This window comes from Labrus bergylta, chromosome 24 (genome assembly GCF_963930695.1).
Source record: "Labrus bergylta chromosome 24, fLabBer1.1, whole genome shotgun sequence".
NCBI lineage: Eukaryota > Metazoa > Chordata > Actinopteri > Labriformes > Labridae > Labrus > Labrus bergylta.
This window is the reverse complement of record NC_089218.1, coordinates 4211880-4238468: the sequence shown is the minus strand read 5'-3', so window position 1 is coordinate 4238468 and position 26589 is coordinate 4211880. Positions and strand designations below refer to the sequence as shown.

The following is a 26589-nucleotide window of genomic DNA, read 5'->3' as shown; positions in this document are numbered from 1 at the left end:
GAGCTTTCAGATGAGCAGGTAGGAATGGTATGCTCTTACAAGGCACAATTTAAATACAAAAAGTCAAAAAAGCAACATCGACATGATATCCTTGTCATTATTTCACGGAACAATCATCTTCATGTATATAGACGATGTTTGGCTGATCAAGTGACTGCACAGAGCTCTCCTGGGCTCAATGATGACAAAGTCGCCTGTTAACTGAATATAGAATCTGACTAACTGGCTAAGACACAGCACAGCAGAAAGTAGGACTAACTTTTGTTCAGTTAACATTATTTGACTTGTGAGTGGTGGCACTGGAGCCCTAGCAGTAGCGTACCTCCTGTTGGGGGAGATATTTTTATTATTTTGCCCAACCAACAACTTAAAGATGTTGGTTGGGCTTTCTTTTTCTGTCGTGCTGGCTTCATACATACACATACATAAAGAGAGAGGAGGGAGGGACGCACAGGTCTGAGGTGGGAAAAACCAAATGTCAGAGCGGGAGGGGGCGCAGACAAACGTCACTATTTTTGACTGCTAAATTGAAAAAATCTACCACATTGTCGTGTTTATAATACTTAACATTCATTATCAATAATTATGATATCATATTGGGTGGGTTCTGGTGGCTGGTTTGGATTATTGGGTAGGTTGCACCCCCCCATAACTCTGACTCTAGGACTTGATGCAATTGCTTTAAATGGAATAGTCTACTACAAATGGCAAAAACACAAAAAGCCAGTCAGCCATTACATTTTCTAAAGCCTCATTGTCTCCCTCTGTTTTTCTCTGAATGATAATATGACTATTTCCTGCATTGCAGTTAATACATCCTGTGGTTAGAAAAGGAGGAAAATGTGGACACTTTAAAGTCACTATATTTGACAAAATAAGTATTATGGTCATACATGGGGTCACTGGTTTGGAAATGCTGAACAAATACATTTTATTGTAAATGATCTCTTGTGGACCTATCACACACAACCATGACACATACATGAATTCTGGTTTGTTATTTCTGGTAAAACCGAAAGGTAACCAACATTCATTATGTATCATCAGAGTATACTATTGGTCCACGGTAAGTTAATTGTTGGGTTTGTTTTTAATGAAGATTTAGAATGAAATGAAGAAAATTGAAGCTGCATAATTTAAATGTATTTATTTACAAATATATCAAAATGTATAAAAAAGAGATGCATAAAAAAGACAATAAAAGCATCATACGGATTCAAAAGAGAATCTGCTGGACTTAACACTCATCAACAGACACAGATGTGTGTCCTCTAACATGCTGCAACATCTGGACTGATATGTTGAAGTCACTCTTCTTCACTTTGTCACCTTGTGTGTTTCTGCATCACTAAAGATTTAGCTTTTTTTTACACTGTGGTGTCCGAGATGAAGCTTGTTGTTTGAAGTTGATCATCTTGTCAGCAGAAGATGTCCACTGCCTGAGGCCCTCCTGCTCGTTCTCTTGATGCATTAAAGGCGTTCTGTTCCTTTAAGGGGGAAAAAAACATTCTGGTGAATTTCTTCAACAATCATCAACACTTATTGGTTATATCAACAAACAATATTTACAACATTCTTATAAAAAATTAATTGTCTCACATGAGAGGTTTCTCAGTAGGTAGCGGTGTTTTGATCACCTCAGGGTCCTCCTTATTCTTACACCAAGATTTGGGGCTGGATGGAAATCAGAAAAACACAAAGAAGAACTGATTATGGGGGAATTCAGCATAAAGTGATGATAGCAAACAACAGTTCAGTGCTAGCGTAGAGTAACATAAATCAAAGCACTAAAAGCAGTCTTATGTTAATAATCTATGATAATCTTCAAGAGGATCCACAGGAGGCCAAGCGGGGCCTTGAGCCATGCTACAGCTAATGTTAGCATAGCTTAATTTAAGGGAACTATTTCAGTGTGCTGAGACAGGCTAAATAACACTGACATCAATCATCACATCCACACAGGGTTAGGAGTAAAAAAAAAAACTGTTCAATAATAACAAACACTTGTATTGCAAACTGTACCTGTTCAGTAGTTTTTGTCTCAGAAAGCACAGAAGACAGAACAGAAGAACCACTAAAGAGACTATCACAACTGCTGCGATGACCAGAGTAATACCAACAACATTAGATCCAGTGTCGACCTTTGAACCTGAAAAAAAAAAAACTTCATAAATACGACGTTGACCATGTGTAGAAATAATAATGTATAATAATGATTCTCACCATCTTCAGACGACAGCTGGACTGCAGGAATCATCACAGAGTCCTTCTTCAGAGGAACGGAGGGCACTTGAACTTCACATTCAACCTGTGTGCTGTTGTCATAGCTACGCATCAGCACACCTGTGGTGTTAACAGTGACCGTACCGTTTGTGTTTTTGAAACTGTGTGTAGAAAAGTTGAGTTTTTGATGCAGGACACTTAATGTGACAGTGGGAGCAGGTCGACCCGTAGCTGAGCAGAAAACAATGACCTCTTCAGAAAAGTTTGATTCTCTGACGTGAAGAACGGGTCCATGCAGCTCTGAAAATACAAGATGAAAGTTATAGAAGAAACTCGAGGGATGACATGAATGTGTTGTATTACTAAAGCAGGTACTGACCGTAGAGTTTGAGGCAGGTTGTAGCAGTGAGAGCTCCATCAGGGTAGGTGTTAAACATGCAGCGATAGTAGCCTTCATCCTCCTCCGTCACGTTCCTGATCACGATGGAGGTGTTCTGCAGTCCAGCATCTCGAAACTCCACCTTACCACTAAAGTAAGGGTCCACTCTTTGACCGAAGTGCAGGTTGTCAGTGGCGACGTTCCTCTCTCCATCAGGTAGAATCTTCTGCCAGGTGACTTGATGAACTTCTTTGGTTTGAATCAGCAGACAGTTTAAGCAGGCCTGCTCTCCTACAGCTGCAGCCACAGTCTTCTGTGTTTGTATCACAGAGTTTAGACCTGAAGGAGAGGACAAGAGTATGTTTCTTTATTATTGGGCCCATTGAATGTGTTGCTTTAAAACAGGTTAAAATGTACTGGACTGTGTATTATTATAGGGAGGTGTTTCTATTTCTATTCGAACACCAACCCTTCACTTTTGTAAATAAAAACATTAAGACACCTGAGTCATATTCAACAATAGCTAAATAAAATATTAAATAATATTTTTTAATCTTTGCATTAGAGAACATGAGCTGAACTGTGCTGCACTTAATTACATTACACTGAGTTTGTATCAGAGCTGCTGGAGCTGCAGAGACACAGAAACATTGTTTGACTCAAAACTTGATTCCTTTAATCAATAATTTTCACAATAAAGAGGCACAGACACATGGATTTTTAACAAAGTTTTTACCTCTATAACTCAAAATCATTCAAAAAGTGATCTCAAAGCAATAAAAGTTAATCTAGTGTGAGTGAGGCTGCATGTTTCAGTGTTTTCAGACACAACAGAAACTCTGTCACTTTGGTTGCTATGTTACAGACTACAATATGAGGTAGTCTACAAACACACTGATGAAGCCGGGTTCATTAGGGTTTGTTTTTCTCTGCAAAATATCAAACAATACGAGTTAAACCAGGAACTATGCAAAAGTGTTTCAAATAAACCGCCAGAAATGTGGCGCGAAAATACAGTAAACTAACTAAAATTAATTTAGAAAACAGGAACAGCTGCGTTCAGATTAACAAAAAATACATAAAGACTAAAAGTTATAGCCTGAGCATTAAACATTTCTTACCTTTCTGAGAGACTGTCAGCACAAATAGAGAGAGAATAAGTGCACGCTGCGCCATATCTTTCATTCACCCACCACCAAACTAAAGTGAAAGTGAGGCAGCGGTCACTCTGCAGATAAATGAGATAAACAGAAGGTCTGCTCTGATATGAGACCGCTTGTGTTGGTCTAAATCTGGATCAACAGAGACCTCTAGTGGCCATGAGGTGCAACTGCTGTTGATAATATGCAGTAGCTGACACTAAGTTTTTTACACGTTATTGATGCACATTCCTGCACAACTGTTCAGCTCTTCCATTGCACCTTTTTCTACATTATTATATTAAATTATCAGACAAACAGATGATTCTGGACTGAGTCATTAAAACTCATATATATAAACTGACTGATATTGTTAGATGACAGTCAGCAGGTAAAATGAGGTTAAGAGAAAGTAATTGCTACACTTAACTTAATTAAATCTGAACCAAAAGCGACCTCTAGTGGACAAAATGTGTAATTGCTGCTGATCATTTGCTGCTGACATTGAGTTAGAACATTTTAACACGAAACAAATAACAGGATCAAAGCTTGAATTGATGGATATACATGAAAAATTATATTTTCTTCTTGTACTTTCATCATGTTGAGTTGATTAAACTCATTCAGGGGAAATATGACACTATTGATCAGGTGAATTAAACACAGGAGCTTCTGGTGTGCAGTCTGTGCTGCTTTTTTAAAATAACAAATTAATTTATGACTAAAGAAATAATACTTCACAATGTTTTCAGTCACATCATTATTCCCCATCATTATATAAAAAAAAGTCAAAATTTCATTCAAAGAGATGCAAAAATCTCTCACAAAGACATTATGTACATTATTAGTCATACAAAGGCAGATGTCAGATTTAAAAATGACATTTTAAAAAATAAAACAGATTTAAAATTCATGTAAACAGAGAAGGGTATCAAAATGTTTTTTAAAAGACTTTTCTTATCAAAGCTTAAAAAAAAATTAGAATTAAATAAAACACGGCTCTTCCATCAATTTGTGAATCACAGCTTTTCACGGTTACTCAGAAAACTGAGTTCATCTGATCAATCACTCAAACAGTCTCCTGGATGAAACTGGTGTTGGATTTGTGTTTGTTCTCTCTTCAGTCTTCACAGGAGTTGATCGAAGTCGGACCTGTACGTTCTCCTGTGGAGACTCTTGGGTCCTTGAGAAAGAATACAAAACATATAAACTAATCTCTCAATAGAAGTCATACTTTAGGATTTGTTTTTTTTTGTGAGTAGGAAGATATGGAGGAAGGCAGGACGTACAAAATGTAACAGATTTAAGAGAACTAATGGTTTCTTACTTCTGAGGGTCTTCATCTGTAGTTCCTGGTATCTCATTCATATGGACCTTGTCTGACAGATTAAAGGATTTAAGAACAGTTAGAGGAGGACAAACATTTATAGATTTGAAAACTTACACATAAGTATTGATTAGAAGAAGTACCTGTTCTGAGGTTTGTGTCTACGCCAGAGAAAGACGACTGCAGTGATGATACCACAGGTTGTTAAAGCTGATATAATGATTGAAGTTCTACCTTTGAGGGGAAAAAGAGGAGAAAATGTTTAAAATGATGCAGACAAACTTTAAAGAATCTACATCTGATCATTTACTTACTGCGACTGCTGCTATTAACTCCTGACTTTTCATCAGGGAGCGACTTTTTGACCTCAGGAATCATCTTGAACACCTCTTTGTGAACGCCATAGAAGACCCCCACTGTGCACATGACCTGTGTGCTGTTGCCATGACGACGAGAGAGCACAGCTGTCTTAGTGACGGTGACTGTATTGTTGTTGTTCCTGACTGAGACAGAAGTGTTGTGGAAGAAGTTCAAGTCTTGGTGAGGGAGCGTTATTGTCACAGTGGGGGCGGGTCGACCCGTAGCCGAGCAGGAAACAACGACCTCTTCAGAAGAGTTTGATTCTCTGACATGTAGGACGGGTTCAGCTCTGTGAAGAAAATTAAACATTATCAAAGTGCCTCTCGTCCAATCAGATTACAGCGTTTGAACTAACTGTCCTACAATTTGAAGAGTCGCATGAATGAAGTTACAGGAGATACTTTAAGTGTTTCAAACTTCATTATTTATCAAAATTAGGAGAACAATGCTAAAGCTTGCAGTTGGGTTGCATTGCAATGCATCCTGGGACATGTAGGCACCTTTGGCAAGCAGGAGAACAATAGCTGTCTTAGTCCAAATAAGACACATGGAGGATTCTTTGCTTTTCTTTGGTTAGATTAAATTCTTATCCACACTAATGGAAGATAAACACAAACTCTCTGCTTTTCTAAGTTGGACCCACATTATGGAAATGGCTACACTTTCTGCAGATGCTCTCAGAGTGTCTTTGGAGCAGCTTGGCCCAGGTGCAATAATCTGTAGTCATTCTGGCTCCAGTGCTATCTTTTGACATGGTTGGCCAAAGAACAACAGGATATATCAGTTTTGATATCCACATACAACCTGGCAACATTTCAACTACAATAATTATGGACAAAGTTGCATATTTTACCATGGACGTTCAAGCAGATCGTAGCAGTGAGAGCTCCATCAGGGTAGGTGTTAAACATGCAGCGATAGCGGCCTTCATCCTGCTCCGTCAAGTTCCTGATCAGGATGGAGGTGTTCTGCAGTCCAGCATCTTGAAACTCCACCTTACCACTAAAGTAAGGGTCCACTCTTTGACCGAAGTGCAGGTTGTCAGTGGCGACGGTCCTCTCTCCATCAGGTAGAATCTTCTGCCAGGTGACTTGATGAACTTCTTTGGTTTGAATCAGCAGACAGTTTAAGCAGGCCTGCTCTCCTACAGCTGCAGCCACATTCCTCTGTGCTTGTATCACAGAGTTTAGACCTGAAGGAGAGGACATGTGTATGTTTCTTTATTATTGGGCTCATTGAATGTGTTGTTCCTGTTGTCCTGGGGTCAATCTGACCCCAAATAAAATCTTTTGCTGTCAAATGTGTTTTTTATTCATCAAATGGTCTGAAAATAATGGGGGTTGTTCAGGCCTCTGCAGCAGCTCCCCAACACCCAGCAGCCCCTCCTGGCCCATCACACAAAAAACAGGAGCAAATTCTGCCCTCGCCAGAGTGATCTCAAAACATTGGAAATGTGCCAAAAGTGCAGTGCATATACAGATCATGACATTACTACCTGCCTCACATGCAGGCATGTAAATGAGGTCTTATCGGCCTTAAATCTCACATGGAATAAAAAAAATGGTGCTAATGTGTTTGAATGAAGTTGTTACGAAAGGTGTAACACAGAATTGGGTTTAAAAATCCACTTTATATTCTTTAAATTACAGTCAAACCAGACAGGGTCATTTTGACCCCAGAGGACAGGTGGTGTATTGCAATCGGGAGGACAACACGAGGGTTAAAACAGGTTAAAATGTACTGGACTGTGTATTATTATAGGGAGGTGTTTCTATTTCTGTTGGCACACCACCCCTTCCTATGACTTCGTTAAAGGTGCACTATGTAGTTTTGGTAGAAATGTACAGATTCTGTGGTATATGTTCATAACTTTATACACAAAATGTCTTCAGGGACCCATTTTTTCTTTTTAGTAAAGTTTGTGTATTCAGTTCGGAAATATAGCATAGAATTGTTTCACTTCTCCAACTTTCTAATTTCACCACTTATCTTTTCTTTTTTCAATGCATGATTTGATTAAAAACTTAAATTTAACTATCAACTTGTTCAACTTTTGCATTCTTCCAAAAATATTTATGCACCAAAGCCGTAAACATGAGTACACAGTAACAACTGTAACTGTTCTTTGTGAGTAAGGTGAGTCTAAATAACTTGGACATGTGCAAAATGTGACACAAATATTACCGAACACGTTTTTCTTACCTTTGTGAAATACTGCAGACACGAAGAGGAAATATAAAAGCGCGCTGTTTGCCATCTTTCACCCATAACGTCTCACACATCCCGCCAAAACTACTACTTCTTCTTCTTTAGATTTTATCGGCAGCTGGCATCCAAAAAGTTGCATTACTGCCATCTGCTGGATTTAATTTTCACTCACATTCTTAAATCCTCAATAAACCTGTTCTCAAGAGATATTTAAACAAGCATCTTCGTCCTCTCCCTCTCTCCCCACACTCCAAAATACTTTTGAAATCTCTTCTTACGAGTCCCTCTCTCTCCATTTCTGACATCATGTTATGTCTACATACTTTCTACATTTAATAACTACATGTTCAACTGTTTCTGCTAGATTGCATATCTCACAAAGACCGGATGAATGTTTTCCAATGATATGTAGAGTACTATTTAAATGACTGTGACTGATTCTTAACCTGGACATTACGACCTCCTCTCTTCTGTTGCTCCCTCTGTGTTTTACTTTATCTATTTCCCTCTGAATTGAGTATAAATGTCTTCCCTTTGTCTGATTGTTCCAATATTGTTGCCATTCCTGTTTGATTTTACTCCATGTGACTCGTTTCCCCTCTGACTTAGATCATTTGATGTTAATATCAATCCTCTCTTTCTTTACAGCTTCCTTTGCCAACCTGTCCACCTTTTCATTTCCTGCTATCCCTGAATGTGCTGGAACCCACATGAACATCACATCTGTCCCCTGTTTAACCACCTGGGAATGTGTAAATATGATTTCATATAATAAATCTTGACGACTGTGAGACGATCCTGATTGAATACTGTATAAAGCGCTGACTGAATCACTGCATATCAGCACTTTCCTTTCTTTCATTTGCTCAACACATTCTAATGCAACTAAAATGGCGTATAACTCTACTGTGTACACGTTCTCTGACGTTCTCTTCACTACTTCAACATTAAATTTTGAGATAAACGCAGCTGATCCTGTTGAATTTGTCACAGGGTCTTTAGATCCATCTGTGAATACTTGTACATGATCTCCATATCTCTGTTCTATGTGTTCATAGAATTCACTAATCAACATTTCTTTTTCTTTCCTTTATCTTTAGTAACTCCAAGTCTACATGAGCTGTCTCAAGCATTCACATTGGAACTGGTGGCCATAAAACAGTTGGACTGATATCCTTGTCATACACTCCCATATCTCTCGCCACTCTATCCCCTATCCATCCAAAACTGGACTTAATTGTTCTCTCTTTCTCCCAGCAATCCTTTAACACTGATTTCCGCCAAAATTTAGACAAGAACAATTGGTAAAAGTTGCTGTACCTGGGTGACGTCATCGTCCAGGCCGTGAGTGGCACACAGACCGGGGGTGGCATATGTACAGATTATCATCAAACATGAAGCAACAAATGCGTACAGTAGCCTAATGTAATTAAAACAGATTTATAACTAAATACCTTTATTTTGTTAAATTATGACCAGCTAGCAGTTTAAAATGAATCTTATACAACATGTGTTGCTGAACTATAAATAACATGAGAACACACACTGAACAAAGAAGTGCTGCAGTGCTAGAAAAGTGCTAAACTGTTGATCATAAACAAGTCATACATTTAAACATTAATATACAATCTAATGAATTAAATTATAATGTAAATCACATTACACACTTATAAATCAATAAATAGATTCAAAAGTGCCTATTTCCATTGCAAAAACACAAAAAGAGATTGAAATGTTTATGGTTGAGGAGCAGTATTCGGCTCATTTTCCTCATTTCTTGGCCGCTGTTGTTCCCTATAAAGCACACTAGATGGCAGTATAGCCTCACTGTGTGACATTGACAGGATGTTTCTTGTTTTAGATCCACAACACATCTTTTTAACTGTCCGCATAAGCAGCTTGAAGCCAAGTTTAACTATTGCACACTGCTGCAGTCACTTGAACCCTGGACAAGGCTAAAGTCGACTGCTCAAAACTCAAACTTAAAGTGGATAGAGTCAGAAATCAGGGAGAGAGAGAGACAGAGAGAGAGAGAGAGAGAGAGAGAGACAAGTGCTACAGAGTATTGCAGCACTCCATTGGAAAATAAATATCATATAGAAGTCTAATAGCTTAGTTGTCTGCTAACAGGTTCCATGTAATAAATACATACTTTGAAGGTGCTTTCAAGGCCCCAGTGACAGGACAGGAATATGACATGTTACTGAAAGAACATTTCCATTCCTTTTGTTTCTCTTTAACCTGCGCAAGAAAGAAAGTTCATGTTTATTATACAGCGGGCAGAACATTGCACACACGGCAGATACGACTTCCTACATAACGTTTAATATCTCACCTCTGTCTTTTCATTCATTACACTCATTCAAGAAACAGAGTGAATGAGTGCAGGTTCAGAGTAACACAGGTGTTTTTAATTACCCTGGCTGATTAGACCAAACAAGGTGGAGCCTGTAATAATCACAGCAGAGGAGGTCATCCCTTTATTTAAATGTCCCTTACCTTCAAACAGCAACCCGGTAAGTATCAGGAGGAGCAGCATTTTGTCTCTGCAGCTGAAGAGACGACACACTTTCAGTTTTGCTTCTTGAAAACCTTTAAATAACAGCTGTGTGTAAGGGGAGGAGCCTAATCTAAAGAGTTTATTCTTTTTCATGAGGCTGACCACAGCATGAATACATGTGAGTGATTGATACGATGCATGATTAATTCAATGACAGAAATCAATAGACAGACTCCTTACATAAGGGGGCGTGGCTTAATGTTATTACATGAAATGAGCATGGACAATACCTGCCTATATGAAGTTATTATGAAACATTCATTACATAGGATTCACATCTTATTCTTATAATGGGTATGACTCTAGGACTTGATGCAATTGCTTTAAATGGAATAGTCTTCAACAAAGGGCAAAAACACAAAAAGCCAGTCAGCCATTACATTTTCTAAAGCCTCATTGTCTCCCATGTTTTTCTCTGAATGATAATATGACTATTTCCTGCACTGCAGTTAATACATCCTGTGGTTAGAAAAGGAGGAAAATGTGGACACTTTAAAGTCACTATATTTGACAAAATAAGTATTATGGTCATACATGGGGTCACTGGTTTGGAAATGCTGAACAAATACATTTTATTGTAAATGATCTCTTGTGGACCTATCACACACAACCATGACACATACATGAATTCTGGTTTGTTATTTCTGGTAAAACCGAAAGGTAACCAACATTCATTATGTATCATCAGAGTATACTATTGGTCCACGGTAAGTTCATTGTTGGGTTTGTTTTAAATGAAGATTTAGAATGAAATGAGGAAAATTGAAGCTGAAGAATTTAAATGTATTTATTTAAAAATATATCAAAATGTATAAAAAAGAGATGCATAAAAAAGGAAGCAAATGCATCATATGGATTCAAAAGAGAATCTGCTGGACTTAACACTCATCAACAGACACAGATGTGTGTCCTCTAACATGCTGCAACATCTGGACTGATATGTTGAAGTCACTCTTGTTCACTTTGTCACCTCGTGTGTTTCTGCATCACTAAAGATTTAGCTTTTTTTTACACTGTGGTGTCCGAGATGAAGCTTGTTGTTTAAAGTCAATCATCTTGTCAACAGAAGATGTCCGCTGCCTGAGGCCCTCCTGCTCGTTCTCTTGATGCATTAAAGGCGTTCTGTTCCTTTAAGGGGGAAAAAAACATTCTGGTGAATTTCTTGAACAATCATCAACACTTATTGGTTATATCAACAAACAATATTTACAACATTCTTATAAAAAATTAATTGTCTCACATGAGAGGTTTCTCAGTAGGTAGCGGTGTTTTGATCACCTCAGGGTCCTCCTTATTCTTACACCAAGATGTGAGTTGAATGGAAATCAGAAAAACACAGAAGAACTGATTATGGGGGAATTCAGCATAAAGTGATGATAACAAACAACAGTTCAGTGCTAGCGTAGAGTAACATAAATCAAAGCACTAAAAGCAGTCTTATGTTAATAATCTATGATAATCTTCAAGAGGATCCACAGGAGGCCAAGCGGGGCCTCGAGCCATGCTACAGCTAATGTTAGCATAGCTTAATTTAAGGGAACTATTTCAGTGTGCTGAGACAGGCTAAATAACACTGACATCAATCATCACATCCACACAGGGTTAGGAGTAAAATAAACAAATAATAATAGTAAATAATAATAACGAACACTTGTATTGCAAGCTGTACCTGTTCAGTTGTTTTCGTCTCAGAAAGCACAGAAGAACCACTAAAGAGACTATCACAACTGCTGCGATGACCAGAGTAATACCAACGACATCAGATCCAGTGTCGACCTTTGAACCTGATAAAAAAAAAAAAACTTCATAAATACAACGTTGACCATGTGTAGAAATAATAATCTATAATAATGATTCTCACCATCTTCAGACGACAGCTGGACTGCAGGAATCATCACAGAGTCCTTCTTCAGAGGAACGGAGGGCACTTGAACTTCACATTCAACCTGTGTGCTGTTGTCATAGCTACGCCTCAGCACACCTGTGGTGTTAACAGTGACCGTACCGTTTGTGTTTTTGAAACTGTGTGTAGAAAAGTTGAGTTTTTGATGCAGGACGTTTAATGTGACAGTGGGAGCAGGTCGACCTGTAGCTGAGCAGGTAACAATGACCTCTTCAGAAAAGTTTGATTCTCTGACGTGAAGAACGGGTCCATGCAGCTCTGAAAATACAAGATGAAAGTTATAGAAGAAACTTGAGGGATGACATGAATGTGTTGTATTACTAAAGCAGGTACTGACCGTAGAGTTTGAGGCAGGTTGTAGCAATGAGAGCTCCATCAGGGTAGGTGTTAAACATGCAGCGATAGTAGCCTTCATCCTGCTCCGTCACGTTCCTGATCACGATGGAGCTGTTCTGCAGTCCAGCATCTCGAAACTCCACCTTACCACTAAAGTAAGGGTCCACTCTTTGACCGAAGTGCAGGTTGTCAGTGGCGACGGTCCTCTCTCCGTCAGGTAGAATCTTCTGCCAGGTGACTTGATGAACTTCTTTGGTTTGAATCAGCAGACACTTTAAGCAGGCCTGCTCTCCTACAGCTGCAGCCACAGTCTTCTGTGTTTGTATCACAGAGTTTAGACCTGAAGGACAGGACAAGTGTATGTTTCTTTATTATTGGGCCCATTGAATTTGTTGCTTTAAAACAGGTTAAAATGTACTGGACTGTGTATTATTATAGGGAGGTGTTTCTATTTCTATTCGAACACCAACCCTTCACTTTTGTAAATAAAAACATTAAGACACCTGAGTCATATTCAACAATAGCTAAATAAAATATTAAATAATATTTTTTAATCTTTGCATTAGAGAACATGAGCTGAACTGTGCTGCACTTAATTACATTACACTGAGTTTGTATCAGAGCTGCTGGAGCTGCAGAGACACAGAAACATTGTTTGACTCAAAACTTGATTCCTTTAATCAATAATTTTCACAATAAAGAGGCACAGACACATGGATTTTTAACAAAGTTTTTACATCTATAACTCAAAATCATTCAAAAAGTGATCTCAAAGCAATAAAAGTTAATCTAGTGTGAGAGAGGCTGCATGTTTCAGTATTTTCAGACACAACAGAAACTCTGTCACTTTGGTTGCTATGTTACAGACTACAATATGAGGTAGTCTACAAACACACTGATGAAGCCGGGTTCATTAGGGTTTGTTTTTCTCTGCAAAATATCAAACAATACGAGTTAAACCAGGAACTATGCAAAAGTATTTCAAATAAACCGCCAGAAATGTGGCGCGAAAATACAGTAAACTAACTAAAATTAATTTAGAAAACAGGAACAGCTGCGTTCAGATTAACAAAAAATACATACACATACAAAAGACTAAAAGTTATAGCCTGAGCATTAAACATTTCTTACCTTTCTGAGAGACTGTCAGCACAAATAAAGAGAGAATAAGTGCACGCTGCGCCATATCATTCATTCACCCACCACCAAACTAAAGTGAAAGTGAGGCAGCGGTCACTCTGCAGATAAATGAGATAAACAGAAGGTCTGCTCTGATGAGACCGCTTGTGTTGGTTAAAATCTGGATCAACAGAGACCTCTAGTGGCCATGAGGTGCAACTGCTGTTGATAATATGCAGTAGCTGACACTACTGTAAGTTTTTTACACGTTATTGATGCACATTCCTGCACAACTGTTCAGCTCTTCCATTGCACCTTTTTCTACATTATTATATTAAATTATCAGACAAACAGATGATTCTGGACTGAGTCATTAAAACTCATATATATAAACTGACTGATATTGTTAGATGACAGTCAGCAGGTAAAATGAGGTTAAGAGAAAGTAATCGCTACACTTAACTAACTTAATTAAATATGAACCAAAAGCGACCCCTAGTGGACAAAATGTGTAATTGCTGCTGATCATTTGCAGCTGACATTGAGTTAGAACATTTTAACACGAAACAAATAACAGGATCAAAGCTTGAATTGACAGATATACATGAAAAGTTATATTTTCTTCTTGTACTTTCATCATGTTGAGTTGATTAAACTCATTCAGGGGAAATATGACACTATTGATCAGGTGAATTAAACACAGCAGCTTCTGGTGTGCAGTCTGTGCTGTTTCTTTTAATAACAAATTCATTTATGACTAAAGAAATAATACTTCACAATGTTTTCAGTCACATCATTATATAAAAAAAAGTCAAAATTTCATTCAAAGAGATGCAAAAATCTCTCACAAAGACATTATATACATTATTAGTCATACAAAGGCAAACATTCAGATTTAAAAATGACATTTAAAAAAATAAAACAGATTTAAAATTCATGTAAACAGAGAAGGGTATCAAAATGTTTTTTAAAAGACTTTTCTTATCAAAGCTTAAAAAATCAGAAGTAAATAAAACACGGCTCTTCCATCAATTTGTGAATCACAGCTTTTCACGGTTACTCAGAAAACTGAGTTCATCTGATCAATCACTCAAACAGTCTCCTGGATGAAACTGGTGTTGGATTTGTGTTTGTTCTCTCTTCACTCTTCACAGGAGTTGATCGAAGTCGGACCTGTACGTTCTCCTGTGGAGACTCTTGGGTCCTTGAGAAAGAAAACAAAACATATAAACTAATCTCTCAATAGAAGTCATACTTTAGGATTTGTTTTTTTTTGTGAGTAGGAAGATATGGAGGAAGGCAGGACGTACAAAATGTAACAGATTTAAGAGAACTAATGGTTTCTTACTTCTGAGGGTCTTCGTCTGTAGTTCCTGGTTTCTCATTCATATGGACCTCGTGTGACAGATTGAAGGATTTCAGAACAGTTAGAGGAGGACAAACATTTATAGACTTTAAAACTTACACATAAGTATTGATTAGAAGAAGTACCTGTTCTGAGGTTTGTGTCTACGCCAGAGGAAGACGACTGCAGTGATGATAACACAGGTTGTTAAAGCTGATGATATAATGATTAAAGTTGTACCTTTGAGGGGAAAAAGAGGAGAAAATGTTTAAAATGATGCAGACAAACTTTAAAGAATCTACATCTGATCATTTACTTACTGCGACTGCTGCTATTAGCTCCTGACTTTTCATCAGGGAGCAACTTTTTGACCTCAGGGATCATCTTAAACACCTCTTTGTGAACGCCATAGGAGCCCCCCACTGTGCACATGACCTGTATGCTGTTGTCATGACGACGAGAGAGCACAGCTGTCTCAGTGACGGTGACTGTACTGTTGTTGTTCCTGACTGAGACAGAAGTGTTGTGGAAGAAGTTCAAGTCTTGGTGAGGGAGCGTTATTGTCACAGTGGGGGCGGGTCGACCCGTAGCCGAGCAGGAAACAACGACCTCTTCAGAAGAGTTTGATTCTCTCACATGTAGGACGGGTTCGTGCAGCTCTGTGAAGAAAATTAAACACTATCAAAGTGCCTCTCGTCCAATCAGATTACAGCGTTTGAACTAACTGTCCTACAATTTGAAGAGTCGCATGAATGAAGTTACAGGAGATACTTTAAGTGTTTCAAACTTCATTATTTATCAAAATTAAGAGAACAATGCTAAAGCTTGCAGTTGGGTTGCATTGCAATGCATCCTGGGACATGTAGGCACCTTTGGCAAGCAGGAGAACAATAGCTGTCTTAATCCAAATAAGACACATGGAGGATTCTTTGCTTTTCTTTGGTTAGATTAAATTCTTATCCACACTAATGGAAGATAAACACAAACTCTCTGCTTATCTAAGTTGGACCCACATTATGGAAATGGCTGCACTTTCTGCAGATGCTCTCAGAGTGTCTTTGGAGCAGCTTGGCCCAGGTGCAATAATCTGTAGTCATTCTGGCTCCAGTGCTATCTTTTGACATGGTTGGCCAAAGAACAACAGGATATATCAGTTTTGATATCCACATACAACCTGGCAACATTTCAACTACAATAATTATGGACAAAGTTGCATATTTTACCATGGACGTTCAGGCAGATTGTAGCAGTGAGAGCTCCATCAGGGTAGGTGTTAAACATGCAGCGATAGTAGCCTTCATCCTGCTCCGTCACCTCCCTGATCAGGATGGAGGTGTTCTGCAGTCCAGCATCTCGAAACTCCACCTTACCACTAAAGTAAGGGTCCAATCTTTGACCGAAGTGCAGGTTGTCAGTGGCGACGGTCCTCTCTCCATCAGGTAGAATCTTCTGCCAGGTGACTTGATGAACTTCTTTGGTTTGAATAAGCAGACAGTTTAAGCAGGCCTGTTCTCCCACAGCTGCAGCCACATTCCTCTGTGCTTGTATCACAGAGTTTAGACCTGAAGGAGAGGACAAGTGTATGTTTGTTTATTATTGGGCCCATTGAATGTGTTGCTCCTGTTGTCCTGCGGTCAATCTGACCCCAAATTCAATCTTTTGCTGTCAAATATGTTTTTTATTCATCAAATGGTCTGAAAATAATGGGGGTTGTTCAGGCCTCTGCAGTAGCTCCCCAACACCCAGCAGCCCCTCCTGGCCCATCACCCAAAAAACAGGAGCAAATTCTGCCCTCGCCAGAGTGATCTCAAAACATTGGAAATGTGCCAAAAGTGCAGTGCATATACAGATCATGACATTACTACCTGCCTCGCATGCAGGCATGTAAATGAGGTCTTATCGGCTTTAAATCTCAAATGGAATAAAAAAATGGTGCTAATGTGTTTGAATGAAGTTGTTACGAAATGTGTAACACAGAATTGGGTTTAAAAATCCACTTTATATTCTTTAAATTACAGTCAAACCAGACAGGGTCATTTTGACCCCAAAGGGCAGCAGGTGTTATTATGTGCTGCCATTCAAAAAATTCAAATGATTCAAACACAGCATCTTCACTAAACTTATACTTAGACATAGACATATACCACTCTGTGATAAGTCAAAGACTCAAAATGATATAAATTCTAAATATTTTTTTTTCCACTCAAAAACAGGGTATACTTTTATCTAAACGAGGTCTATTGGCCCTAAATTAAAAAAAAAAAAAAAAAAAAAAAGGGAAAATTCATGGTAATGGGTTGACCTGAAGTCAGACTAAAGGTGTAACACAGAATTGATTGAATTAATTTATGTCATATGACTTAAATTACAGTCAAACCGGGCGGGGTCATTCTGACCCCAGAGGACAGGTGGTGTATTGCAATCGGGAGGACAACACGAGGGTTAAAACAGGTTAAAATGTACTGGACTGTGTATTATTATAGGGAGGTGTTTCTATTTCTGTTGGCACACCACCCCTTCATTTATTAAACACCACCCCTTCCTATGACTTCGTTAAAGGTGCACTATGTAGTTTTGGTAGAAATGTACAGATTCTGTGGTATATGTTCATAACTTTATACACAAAATGTCCTCAGGGACCCATTTTTTCTTTTTAGTAAAGTTTGTGTATTCAGTTCGAAAATATAGCATAGAATTGTTTCACTTCTCCAACTTTCTAATTTCACCACTTATCTTTTCTTTTTTCAATGCATGATTTGATTAAAAACTTAAATTTAACTATCAACTTGTTCAACTTTTGCATTCTTCCAAAAATGTTTATACACCAAAGCCGTAAACATGAGTACACAGTAACAACTGTAACTGTTCTTTGTGAGTAAGGTGAGTCTAAATAACTTGGACATGTGCAAAATGTGACACAAATATTACCGAACACGTTTTTCTTACCTTTGTGAAATACTGCAGACACGAAGAGGAAACGTAAGAGTGCGCTGTTTGCCATCTTTCACCCATAATGCCTCACACATGCCGCCAAAATTTAAACTGGTAAAAGCGTCGCTGTACCTGGGTGACGTCATCGTCCAGGTACGTTGGTTGCCATGAGTGGCACACAGACCGGGGGTGGCATATGTACAGATTATCATCAAACATGAAGCAACCAATGCGTACAGTAGCCTCATGTAATTAAAACAGATTTATAACTAAATAACTTTATTTTGTTAAATTATGACCAGCTAGCAGTTTAAAATGAAGTTTATACAACACGTGTCGCTTGTCGCCCCCCCCCCCCCTCCCCCTCCGTGCCAACTCAATGGTACATCCATAACAATAAGGAAGTAGAGTTTTCCGCCTTTATTTGAAAACCTAAAGTCTGGCTGTTCATTTATGAACATGTAAAACACATTTCACTTTAAGAACAAAACCAAACCAACACAAGTCGAAAAGAACAATCAGAGGATCTCATCTGGAATCTAAATATCCTTCAAATTGTTGCATTCAGCACGTAGTTATCACTTATTCCAATGATGTTGATGGTATGTGGAAAAAAAGAAAATAGATTTCAATTCCATTTATTTTTTGTACACAATGAAAGTCAAAAACTGAACTCAAGGCTGAAAGACACAGGTGAAATCAGTATGATTTAATGAAGGAGACACGTAAATAAATATAATATAGGCCTAGTAAACAATACATTACTAGACCCTCTAGTCAGCTCAGAGATTAAAACACTGTAATTCTATAATTGCACAGCCATGATTAGTTTGCAAACGAATGCGATATATTATAATTATTATTATTATATTATTCAAGTTACCTTAAGTAGCACAATGCAGCAATTATAGACAGACAGCAAATGTGCATTTGAGGTTTGAACTATAAATAACATGAGAACACACACATTGAACAAAGAAGTGCTGCAGTGCTAGAAAAGTGCTAAACTGTTGATCATAAACAAGTCATACATTTAAACATTAATATACAATCTAATGAATTAAATTAATGTAAATCACATTACACACTTATAAATCAATAAATGCATTTAAAAGTGCCTATTTCCAGTGCAAAAACACAAAAAGAGACTGAAATGTTTATGGTTGAGGAGCAGTATTCGGCTCATTTTCCTCATTTCTTGGTCGCTGTTGTTCCCCATAAAGCACACTAGATGGCAGTATAGCCTCACTGTGTGACATTGACAGGATGTTTCTTGTTTTAGATCCACAACACATCTTTTTAACTGTCCGCATAAGCAGCTTGAAGCCAAGTTTAACTATTGCACACTGCTGCAGTCACTTGAACCCTGGACAAGGCTAAAGTCAACTGCTCAAAACTCAAACTTAAAGTGGATAGAGTCAGAAATCAGGGAGAGAGAGAGAGAGAGAGAGAGTCAAGTGCTACAGAGTATTGCAGCACTCCATTGGAAAATAAATATCATATAGAAGTCTAATAGCTTAGTTGTCTGCTAACAGGTTCCATGTAATAAATACATACTTTGAAGGTGCTTTCAAGGCCCCGGTGACAGGACAGGATTATGACATGTTACTGAAAGAACATTTCCATTCCTTTTGTTTCTCTTTAACCTGCGCAACAAAGAAAGTTCATGTTTATTATACAGCGGGCAGAACATTGCACACACGGCAGATACGACTTCTTCCATAACGTTTAATATCTCACCTCTGTCTCTTCAGTGCAATAGCAACAACGATGAAGATGATAAACAATGTCAAACTGATGACGAGGGCGATCCCTGATTTAGACAGCTGTTTCACGACTAAGAGAGAAAAAAAAGCACCGAGTTAGAGCTCAGGAAAAATGTCAAGAAGAGGAAGGCCTGTAGAAAGAGGAAGGTGGGAACATTTCAGATGAACACACGCAGTTAAAATGCCCACACCTAAGTTCCCCTGGTTTGTATGACCTGCCGTGGAGACATGCGGTCTGTGTCACTCCCTGAGCTGTGACTTAGGTTCCATTTTAACAAAAAAGACGAAGTGAAAGTGAAACTACTCTCTTATCTTACAAGCCAGCTGACTGATTATACGTCCTGTTGTGCCGTCAGGCTTACCAGCATCCTTCATGGGCTACACTTCCCAGACACCGCTATGACTAGTCACTGGATATCAGGGACTTTCCTGTATTCCTGGTTGTGCGTGCACTGTGACGCTCAAGTGTTATTGATGCAGGATGTCACTTCAGTGACGTTTTATTTCTGTGGAGTTTGGTCGACTAGAAAGTGGAACCCAATTTCTTATGTAAAAAATTCTCTCATAATGATAATTTAACATCACATTCTATTAATGAGGTCATATTATAGCCCTTTTCCAAACAGTCTCCTGTGGTCTAAATGAAACATCTGTGCTCTGTATAAATATGGTCAGAATCTATGATGATTGCAGTTCCTGGCTCAACTACATTAGCCGTTCCCATTATGAACTTGACTTGACTTGAAGAGGGTGTGGTTAATGATCGGTTTTGCAGCCTTTCCGGTCCGTGAGGATAATTATTTAATTTACTTTATTCATCAAACAAACCCCCCCCTGCTCCACCCAAATGACGCCTTTGTGGAGTGCCTACCTTTCTCCCCATCGTTCTCGTCACCACCAAACGAAAAAGGGAAACTCTTCACTTGATGTCCCATCACACCTTCGTTCAGCACACAGTCCACATGGCCGTTCCAGTCAGAAGGGACCTGCAGAGTGATGTTGCTGCTGCTCGTAAACGTCCGGTCCCCGTTTGCGGTGACAGCAGTCTCTGGTTTGTCTAAACGTGTTGCGTCAGAAGGGAAGGTCCACTGAATGGTGGGAGCTGGTTTACCTGTTGCCGAGCAGCCAACCACAATTTCCACTTCCTCTTCAAACTCCTTTTGTTCCCTGCTGGGAGAAAGATCTTTTGTTTCCTCCTCTGAAATTCCTTTGAAGAGAGGGGGAAACTTGTCATTTTGAAGGCTGAGTCAAATGTTTGAGCTATTTTAAGAGGTTGACAGAAGGTGCAAAAGTCAAAAGCTTTGGCTAAAAAAAAACTTTAGCTACAATTTCAGAATTCTAATAGCTACCATTTACCTTCCACTGTAGGACATATCTGCTTCCTTTGAGACCCCTCAGGATAAACGTTGAAGGAGCAAATATAACAGGCTTCATCTTCCCACGTTACGTTCTTCACAGTGATGGACGTTGAGCTCAGAGACGCCTCTGTGAAGACTATTTTCCCAACGTAAGGCTGATTTACTTGCTCTCCAAAGCGTTTGCTGAAAGTGGCCAAATTCTCAATGGAGTCATCTCTGAAAAGTCTCTGCCACGTGACCTGCAGCACACCTGTTGGGAAAAAGGTCATCTTCCAGTCAGTACAGTGAATGACATGAAATGTTATGTATAACAGTCATCCTATGGAAGCCCATGTCTGCCAGAGAATGAGACAAAAAGTCATCGGGGTTAATCCAAAGTCTGTGCGCTACATGGACGTAGTCTCAGTGACGTCACCCATTGGTTTCTGAAGAGGCGTTATGAAGCCAAGCAATGGCCGGCAACATATTGGAAATGCTGACTTCAATTAACTTCCGGCTACATTATTAAGCTAAAGTGAAGCTTTAGTGCATCCACCTGTCAGTCAAATCAGCCACTTCCCTAATTATGCATAACTCGGGCCGACATTTTTTTGACATGTACAGAAAAGGTTTCCACTTTGGTTTGTCTCATCTTAATGAGATTTTATCCAAGCAGAGTTTTCATCACACTTTTTATTTTGTTGGCAGTAATGGACTTCCCTACCATCCATACCTTTAATATACATTTTTAAGGACAAAGTTTTTCTCTTACCTGCTGGGTTCTCTATTTTACAGCTGTAGTATGCATCCTTCCCATAGTCAGCTGTTTTGTTTCCATGACTGGTGATCTGTGACATTGAGGCTTAAAATAAAGAAACAGAGTGAATGAGTGCAGGTTTAGAGTAACACAGGTGTTTTTAATTACCCTGGCTGATTAGACCAAACAGGGTGAGCTACTGTGACAGTTTCTTATGTAATAAATTTAAGTCCTCCTTCCCAAACAGCTTATCCAAAATAAATGTAATGGAGCCGTCAGTCAAACAAACATATTGTTGATCTAATTATAGTCTCAATCACTAACACCTGTGTGTGTGTATATAGAGACTTCAACACCTTTAGTTACTTTTGCTTACAAAGCAAACAAGGCAGTAAATAAAGAGCCAAAGTACATAGCACATATTGAGGTCTAAGAACTTTACTCCAGTCAAATCTTTAAGGTTCAAGTTTAAAAAGCCAAAAAATGTCAGGCTGGTCTCTTTTATGTAATAATCACAGCAGAGGAGGTCATCCCTTTATTTAAATGTCCCTTACCTTCAAACAGCAACCCGGTAAGTATCAGGAGGAGCAGCATTTTGTCTCTGCAGCTGAAGAGATGACACACTTTCAGTTTTGCTTCTTGGAAACCTTTAAATAACAGCTGTGTGTAAGGGGAGGAGACTGATCTAAAGAGTTTATTCTTTACTTTTTCTTTTTCACGAGGCTGACCACAGCATGAATACATGTGAGTGATTGATACGATGCATGATTAACTCAATGACAGAAATCAATAGACAGACTCCTTACATAAGGGGGCGTGGCTTAATGTTATTACATGAAATGAGCATGGACAATACCTGCCTATATGAAGTTATTATGAACATTCATGACATAGGATTCACATCTTATTCTTATAATGGGTATGACTCTAGGACTTGATGCAATTGCTTTAAATGGAATAGTCTTCAACAAAGGGCAAAAACACAAAAAAGCCAGTCAGCCATTACATTTTCTAAAGCCTCATTGTCTCCCCCTGTTTTTCTCCGAATGCTAATATGACTATTTCCTAAACTACTTCTTTAAAGTCATTTACATATTTTTACTGTAATTACAAATACAGTATTCTCAGTATCTCAAAAAAGGCCCCAGAAGCAGAAGTTCTTCTCCCTGGGTGCTTCTTGGTCTTTACATTTCCCAGCAGTAGACGATCTTATAATAAAAACAGTAAGTGTGATTAAAAAGACATTACATAGGTGGTTTTTTTGTGTGTGTGTGCAAGCTTGTGATATTGCGCCTTGTCAGTGGAAAGTACACTGCACTGTGTGATTTCTCACACTTTTCAAACGTTTCATAAGTGTGACTGATTTTACTCATGTCATGTACAGGATGTAGTTATCATGTTCTAACTGATCGCATAAAGCAATAAGGAATGTAACGTTATAATGAAACTCTCAGAATGAAACCAAGATGTCACTTTTTATGCAGAAGCATGATGCAATAACTGACTGTTCAGCTCCCAATGAGCTTTTATTTTATTTTATTTATTTTTGTGCTTTTTATGCCTTTATTTTAGAGATAGGACAGTGGATAGAGTCAGACATACTGTAGGGAAGAGAGTGGAGAATGACATGCGGGAAAGGAGCCACAGGTCGGATTTGAACCGGGGCCGCCCACCTGCACTCTAACCACTACGCTACCGGACGACCCCGACTTTATTTTAAATGGGGCAACTTTTTCCATCCAAAACATCTTCCTCAGGCAAACGTGGGGGAGTATTTTCCAAAGTGAGGCACTTGACCAAACATAATAATCGTAACTACAATCTGATGCAGTGACTGTAAACATCCTTGTGCCTTTCCTGCATTTCTCTTTCTCTTTCAACAGAAAACAACAGGAATGAGTCATCTGCTAACAGAGGCCAATCACAGTTGGATTTGAGTTCTCAGCATTGATTGATTGATTGATGAAATTTATTTCAGACATATCAAATAAAAGCAAACATATAAAAAATACAAAACAAAATGAAAAGCACGAAAATACAATAAACAAAAAACAATGTTCAAATTATTTCACAAAAAAAGAAAAAAAAATTACATATATTCAATTGATATGCCTGAACGTACGAAGAAGTATAAAACTTATTTAATCCTACCCCTTTTCCACAGCTCAATAATTAATATTTATTAAATTAAATTAACTTCCTGTGTTCCTTATAATCTCTCTATATATACAATCTATCTATATACAATTTGCTACACAATATTTATGATACCATATTTGATATTTACAATCCAATGATTTTCCATACATATATACAACTTGATATACTATGATTTTTTATAATTTATATATTTATACACTCCATATATCTATATCTATACATATCTATCTGTACAATTTGATGTACTATATTTACATTTTATATATTAATACAATCTTTATATCTATACAGTTTGGTACAGTATGTTCACTATTATACATTTGATACAATCTATATATATATATATACAATTTGATATAGGCTACTATATGTACAATTTACATATATATAATACACATTGACATACACCTGTGTATACAAAACTTGTAAACCCAATTATTATTATTGTTATTATATTTATTTTATTATTATTATTATTGATTTTTTTTCCTTCGTAAAGCTCTCCCTCATCCCTGTAACTTTTGAAAATCATTGCTTTGTACATGTTTTTAAACTGGATCATGTTTGGACAATGCTTTAGCTCCGTGCTCATACCATTCCACAGTTTCACACCACAAAGTCGTGCGAACAGCTAGCAGCTTAAAATTGAACTTTTCCCTCAAATTATAACCCGCCTGTCTGTCAAAAAAAGTTTTTGAAGGTGTTACAGTTTGTTTCTTGCTTTGAACATGATTTGTGCCACTTGATAGTCAACAGGAATGTAAAAACAGGAGGTTGGTGTGATCATAATATCCTGCTTTATTGATTGTTCTTATGGCTCGTTTTTGAAGTGTGACTAGTGGTAGCAGTGAGCTTTTGTAAGTGGTCCCCCAGACCTCCACACAGTAACTTAAATAAGGTAAGATCATTGAACAGTAGAGAATATGCAATGATTTGTGATCCAATACATGCTTTGCTTTACACAGGACTGAGATGCTACGTGACAGTTTAGATTTAACATGTTTTATGTGAGGTTTCCAGCAGAGCTTGTGGTCTATTGTCACACCTAGGAATTTATTTACATACATCTTTCAATATCAACACCATCTATCTTAACATGTACGTCATTATTTAAATTACAATTTCCAAACAACATGATTTTTGTTTTGCTTAAATTCAATAATAATTTATTATTGTCAAACCACCTTTTTAATTTGCTCATTTCAGATTAACTCCAGAAGCTGCTGCAAATCCTCTCCCATACAAAACATATTTGTGTCATCTGCAAATAACACAAATTGTAGAATATTTTACATGTATCATTTATGTAGAGAATAAAAAGAATTGGGCCCAACACTGACCCCTGGGGGACACCACAAGCAATGTCCAAACAAGATAACGTGTATTCACCCAACTTCACAAACTGTTGCCTGTTATATAGACAGCTCCTCAGCCAGTTTAATACAACCCCCCTGATACCATACCGTTCTAATTTATGAATTAATATGTCGTGATTTATTGTATCAAATGCTTTTTTGAGATCAATAAAAACACCAGCTGCATAATTCTTTTGGTCCAGGGAATTTGTGATTTTTTCAATTAGCTCAAAGACTGCTAATGAGGTGGATCTGTTGGGTCTGAATCCATATTGGCTGTCAGTTAGTAAATTGTGTTTATTGATAAATTTGTTTAGTCTGTCAGCAAAGAGTTTTCTAAGATTTTTGAAAATTGAGGAAGCAGTGAAACAGGCCTGTAGTTTGTGAAGTGGTGTTTGTCTCCAGTTTTGTACAGCGGTATGACTTTTGCAATTTTAATTTTTCTTGGGAATTTACCAGTTTTAAATGATAAGTTACAGATGTGCGTTAGTGGTTTTGCAATTCCCTGAATGACCTGTTTAACTATTCTCATGTCAATGTCATTATAGTCAGTCGAAGTTTAGTTTTTACATTTATGAACAATCTCTATCATTTCACTCTCTTCCACTGCTGTTAGAAACATTGATTTTGGATTAATGTCTATGAAATCATAATGCTTGTCGTCTGATCTCACAGAAACAAGGATTTTTTCAGCCAGTATCGGTCCAACATTTACAAAATAATTATTGAAGCCATTAACTGCATCATCCATATTATCAATAGTCATATCATTGTCAATAAAGTCATGTGGATATTTAACTTGTCTAGAACCATTTCCAATAACACTATTTAATATATTCCATAATAATAATAATTTGCTGTCATATTCTTTCCTAATATTTCTCATAATATTAGTTAGCTTATTTTTTATATTTCTTATATTTATTTTCTCCATCTTTGGTTCTAAGTTTTATGAATTCTTTATATAGTGTATTTTTCTTTTTGCAGGCATTTTGTAATCCCTTAGTTATCCATGGAATATCTGAATATTTAAATTTCATTTTGATTTATTTTATTGGACAATGTTTATCATACAACAATTTAAATACCCCTAAGAATATTTCATAAGCTTTGTCAATGTTTTCTTCTTTATATAATATTTCCCAATTTTTATTTATTAATTCATTTTTTAAAGCGTTCATTGACTCTTCTGTACTTGAATGTACTCTCCTGTTTTTCCCTCTTGTAGTCGTTACTGAAAACTATAAACACTGGCAGATGGTCACTGATGTCATTGATCATTAATCCACTTATTGTATTATTGTCTATAATGTTTGTAAATATGTTGTGGCACAGTGAGATGTAATCCTGCTGGGTCTGGTGATTTTTGGATAGAGGCTTAGAC

The 26589-nt window shown here is 37.7% G+C and overlaps 3 protein-coding genes across 5 annotated transcripts; all 3 read right to left on the bottom strand.

The window, feature by feature from the left end:
- Positions 1-876: 876 nt before the first annotated feature.
- On the bottom strand, positions 877-10242 carry LOC110005938 (OX-2 membrane glycoprotein-like). Of its 3 annotated transcripts, none has more exons than XM_065951935.1 (6): positions 7631-8169; positions 2603-2941; positions 2224-2523; positions 2023-2149; positions 1600-1674; positions 877-1487 (listed from the first exon to the last, which is right to left on the bottom strand). In XM_065951935.1, the coding sequence occupies exons 1-6, from the start codon at positions 7683-7685 to the stop codon at positions 1349-1351; spliced, it is 1035 nt and encodes a 344-aa protein (XP_065808007.1). In that variant the 5' UTR covers positions 7686-8169; the 3' UTR covers positions 877-1348. The 3 variants fall into 3 exon arrangements, with proteins under 3 accessions (XP_065808007.1, XP_020516860.2, XP_065808008.1); XM_020661204.3 differs by lacking the exon at positions 7631-8169 and adding an exon at positions 3724-4796 and having other exon boundaries at positions 878-1487; XM_065951936.1 differs by lacking the exon at positions 7631-8169 and adding an exon at positions 10136-10242 and having other exon boundaries at positions 1347-1487; positions 1600-1655.
- A 723-nt stretch (positions 10243-10965) lies between these two features.
- On the bottom strand, positions 10966-14102 carry LOC110001341 (OX-2 membrane glycoprotein-like). Its single transcript, XM_065951953.1, has 6 exons — positions 13567-14102; positions 12437-12775; positions 12058-12357; positions 11866-11980; positions 11437-11492; positions 10966-11324 (listed from the first exon to the last, which is right to left on the bottom strand). Exons 1-5 carry the CDS (start codon positions 13628-13630, stop codon positions 11471-11473), a joined length of 840 nt encoding a protein of 279 aa, XP_065808025.1. The 5' UTR covers positions 13631-14102; the 3' UTR covers positions 10966-11324; positions 11437-11470.
- Positions 14103-14238: 136 nt separating this feature from the next.
- On the bottom strand, positions 14239-22369 carry LOC110003962 (uncharacterized). The gene is made up of 12 exons (XM_065952270.1): positions 22245-22369; positions 21706-21795; positions 20953-21204; positions 20468-20803; positions 19571-19667; positions 19417-19476; positions 17202-17212; positions 16123-16461; positions 15220-15558; positions 15046-15139; positions 14903-14962; positions 14239-14758 (listed from the first exon to the last, which is right to left on the bottom strand). The coding sequence occupies exons 1-12, from the start codon at positions 22282-22284 to the stop codon at positions 14641-14643; spliced, it is 1836 nt and encodes a 611-aa protein (XP_065808342.1). The 5' UTR covers positions 22285-22369; the 3' UTR covers positions 14239-14640.
- Positions 22370-26589: the final 4220 nt, after the last annotated feature.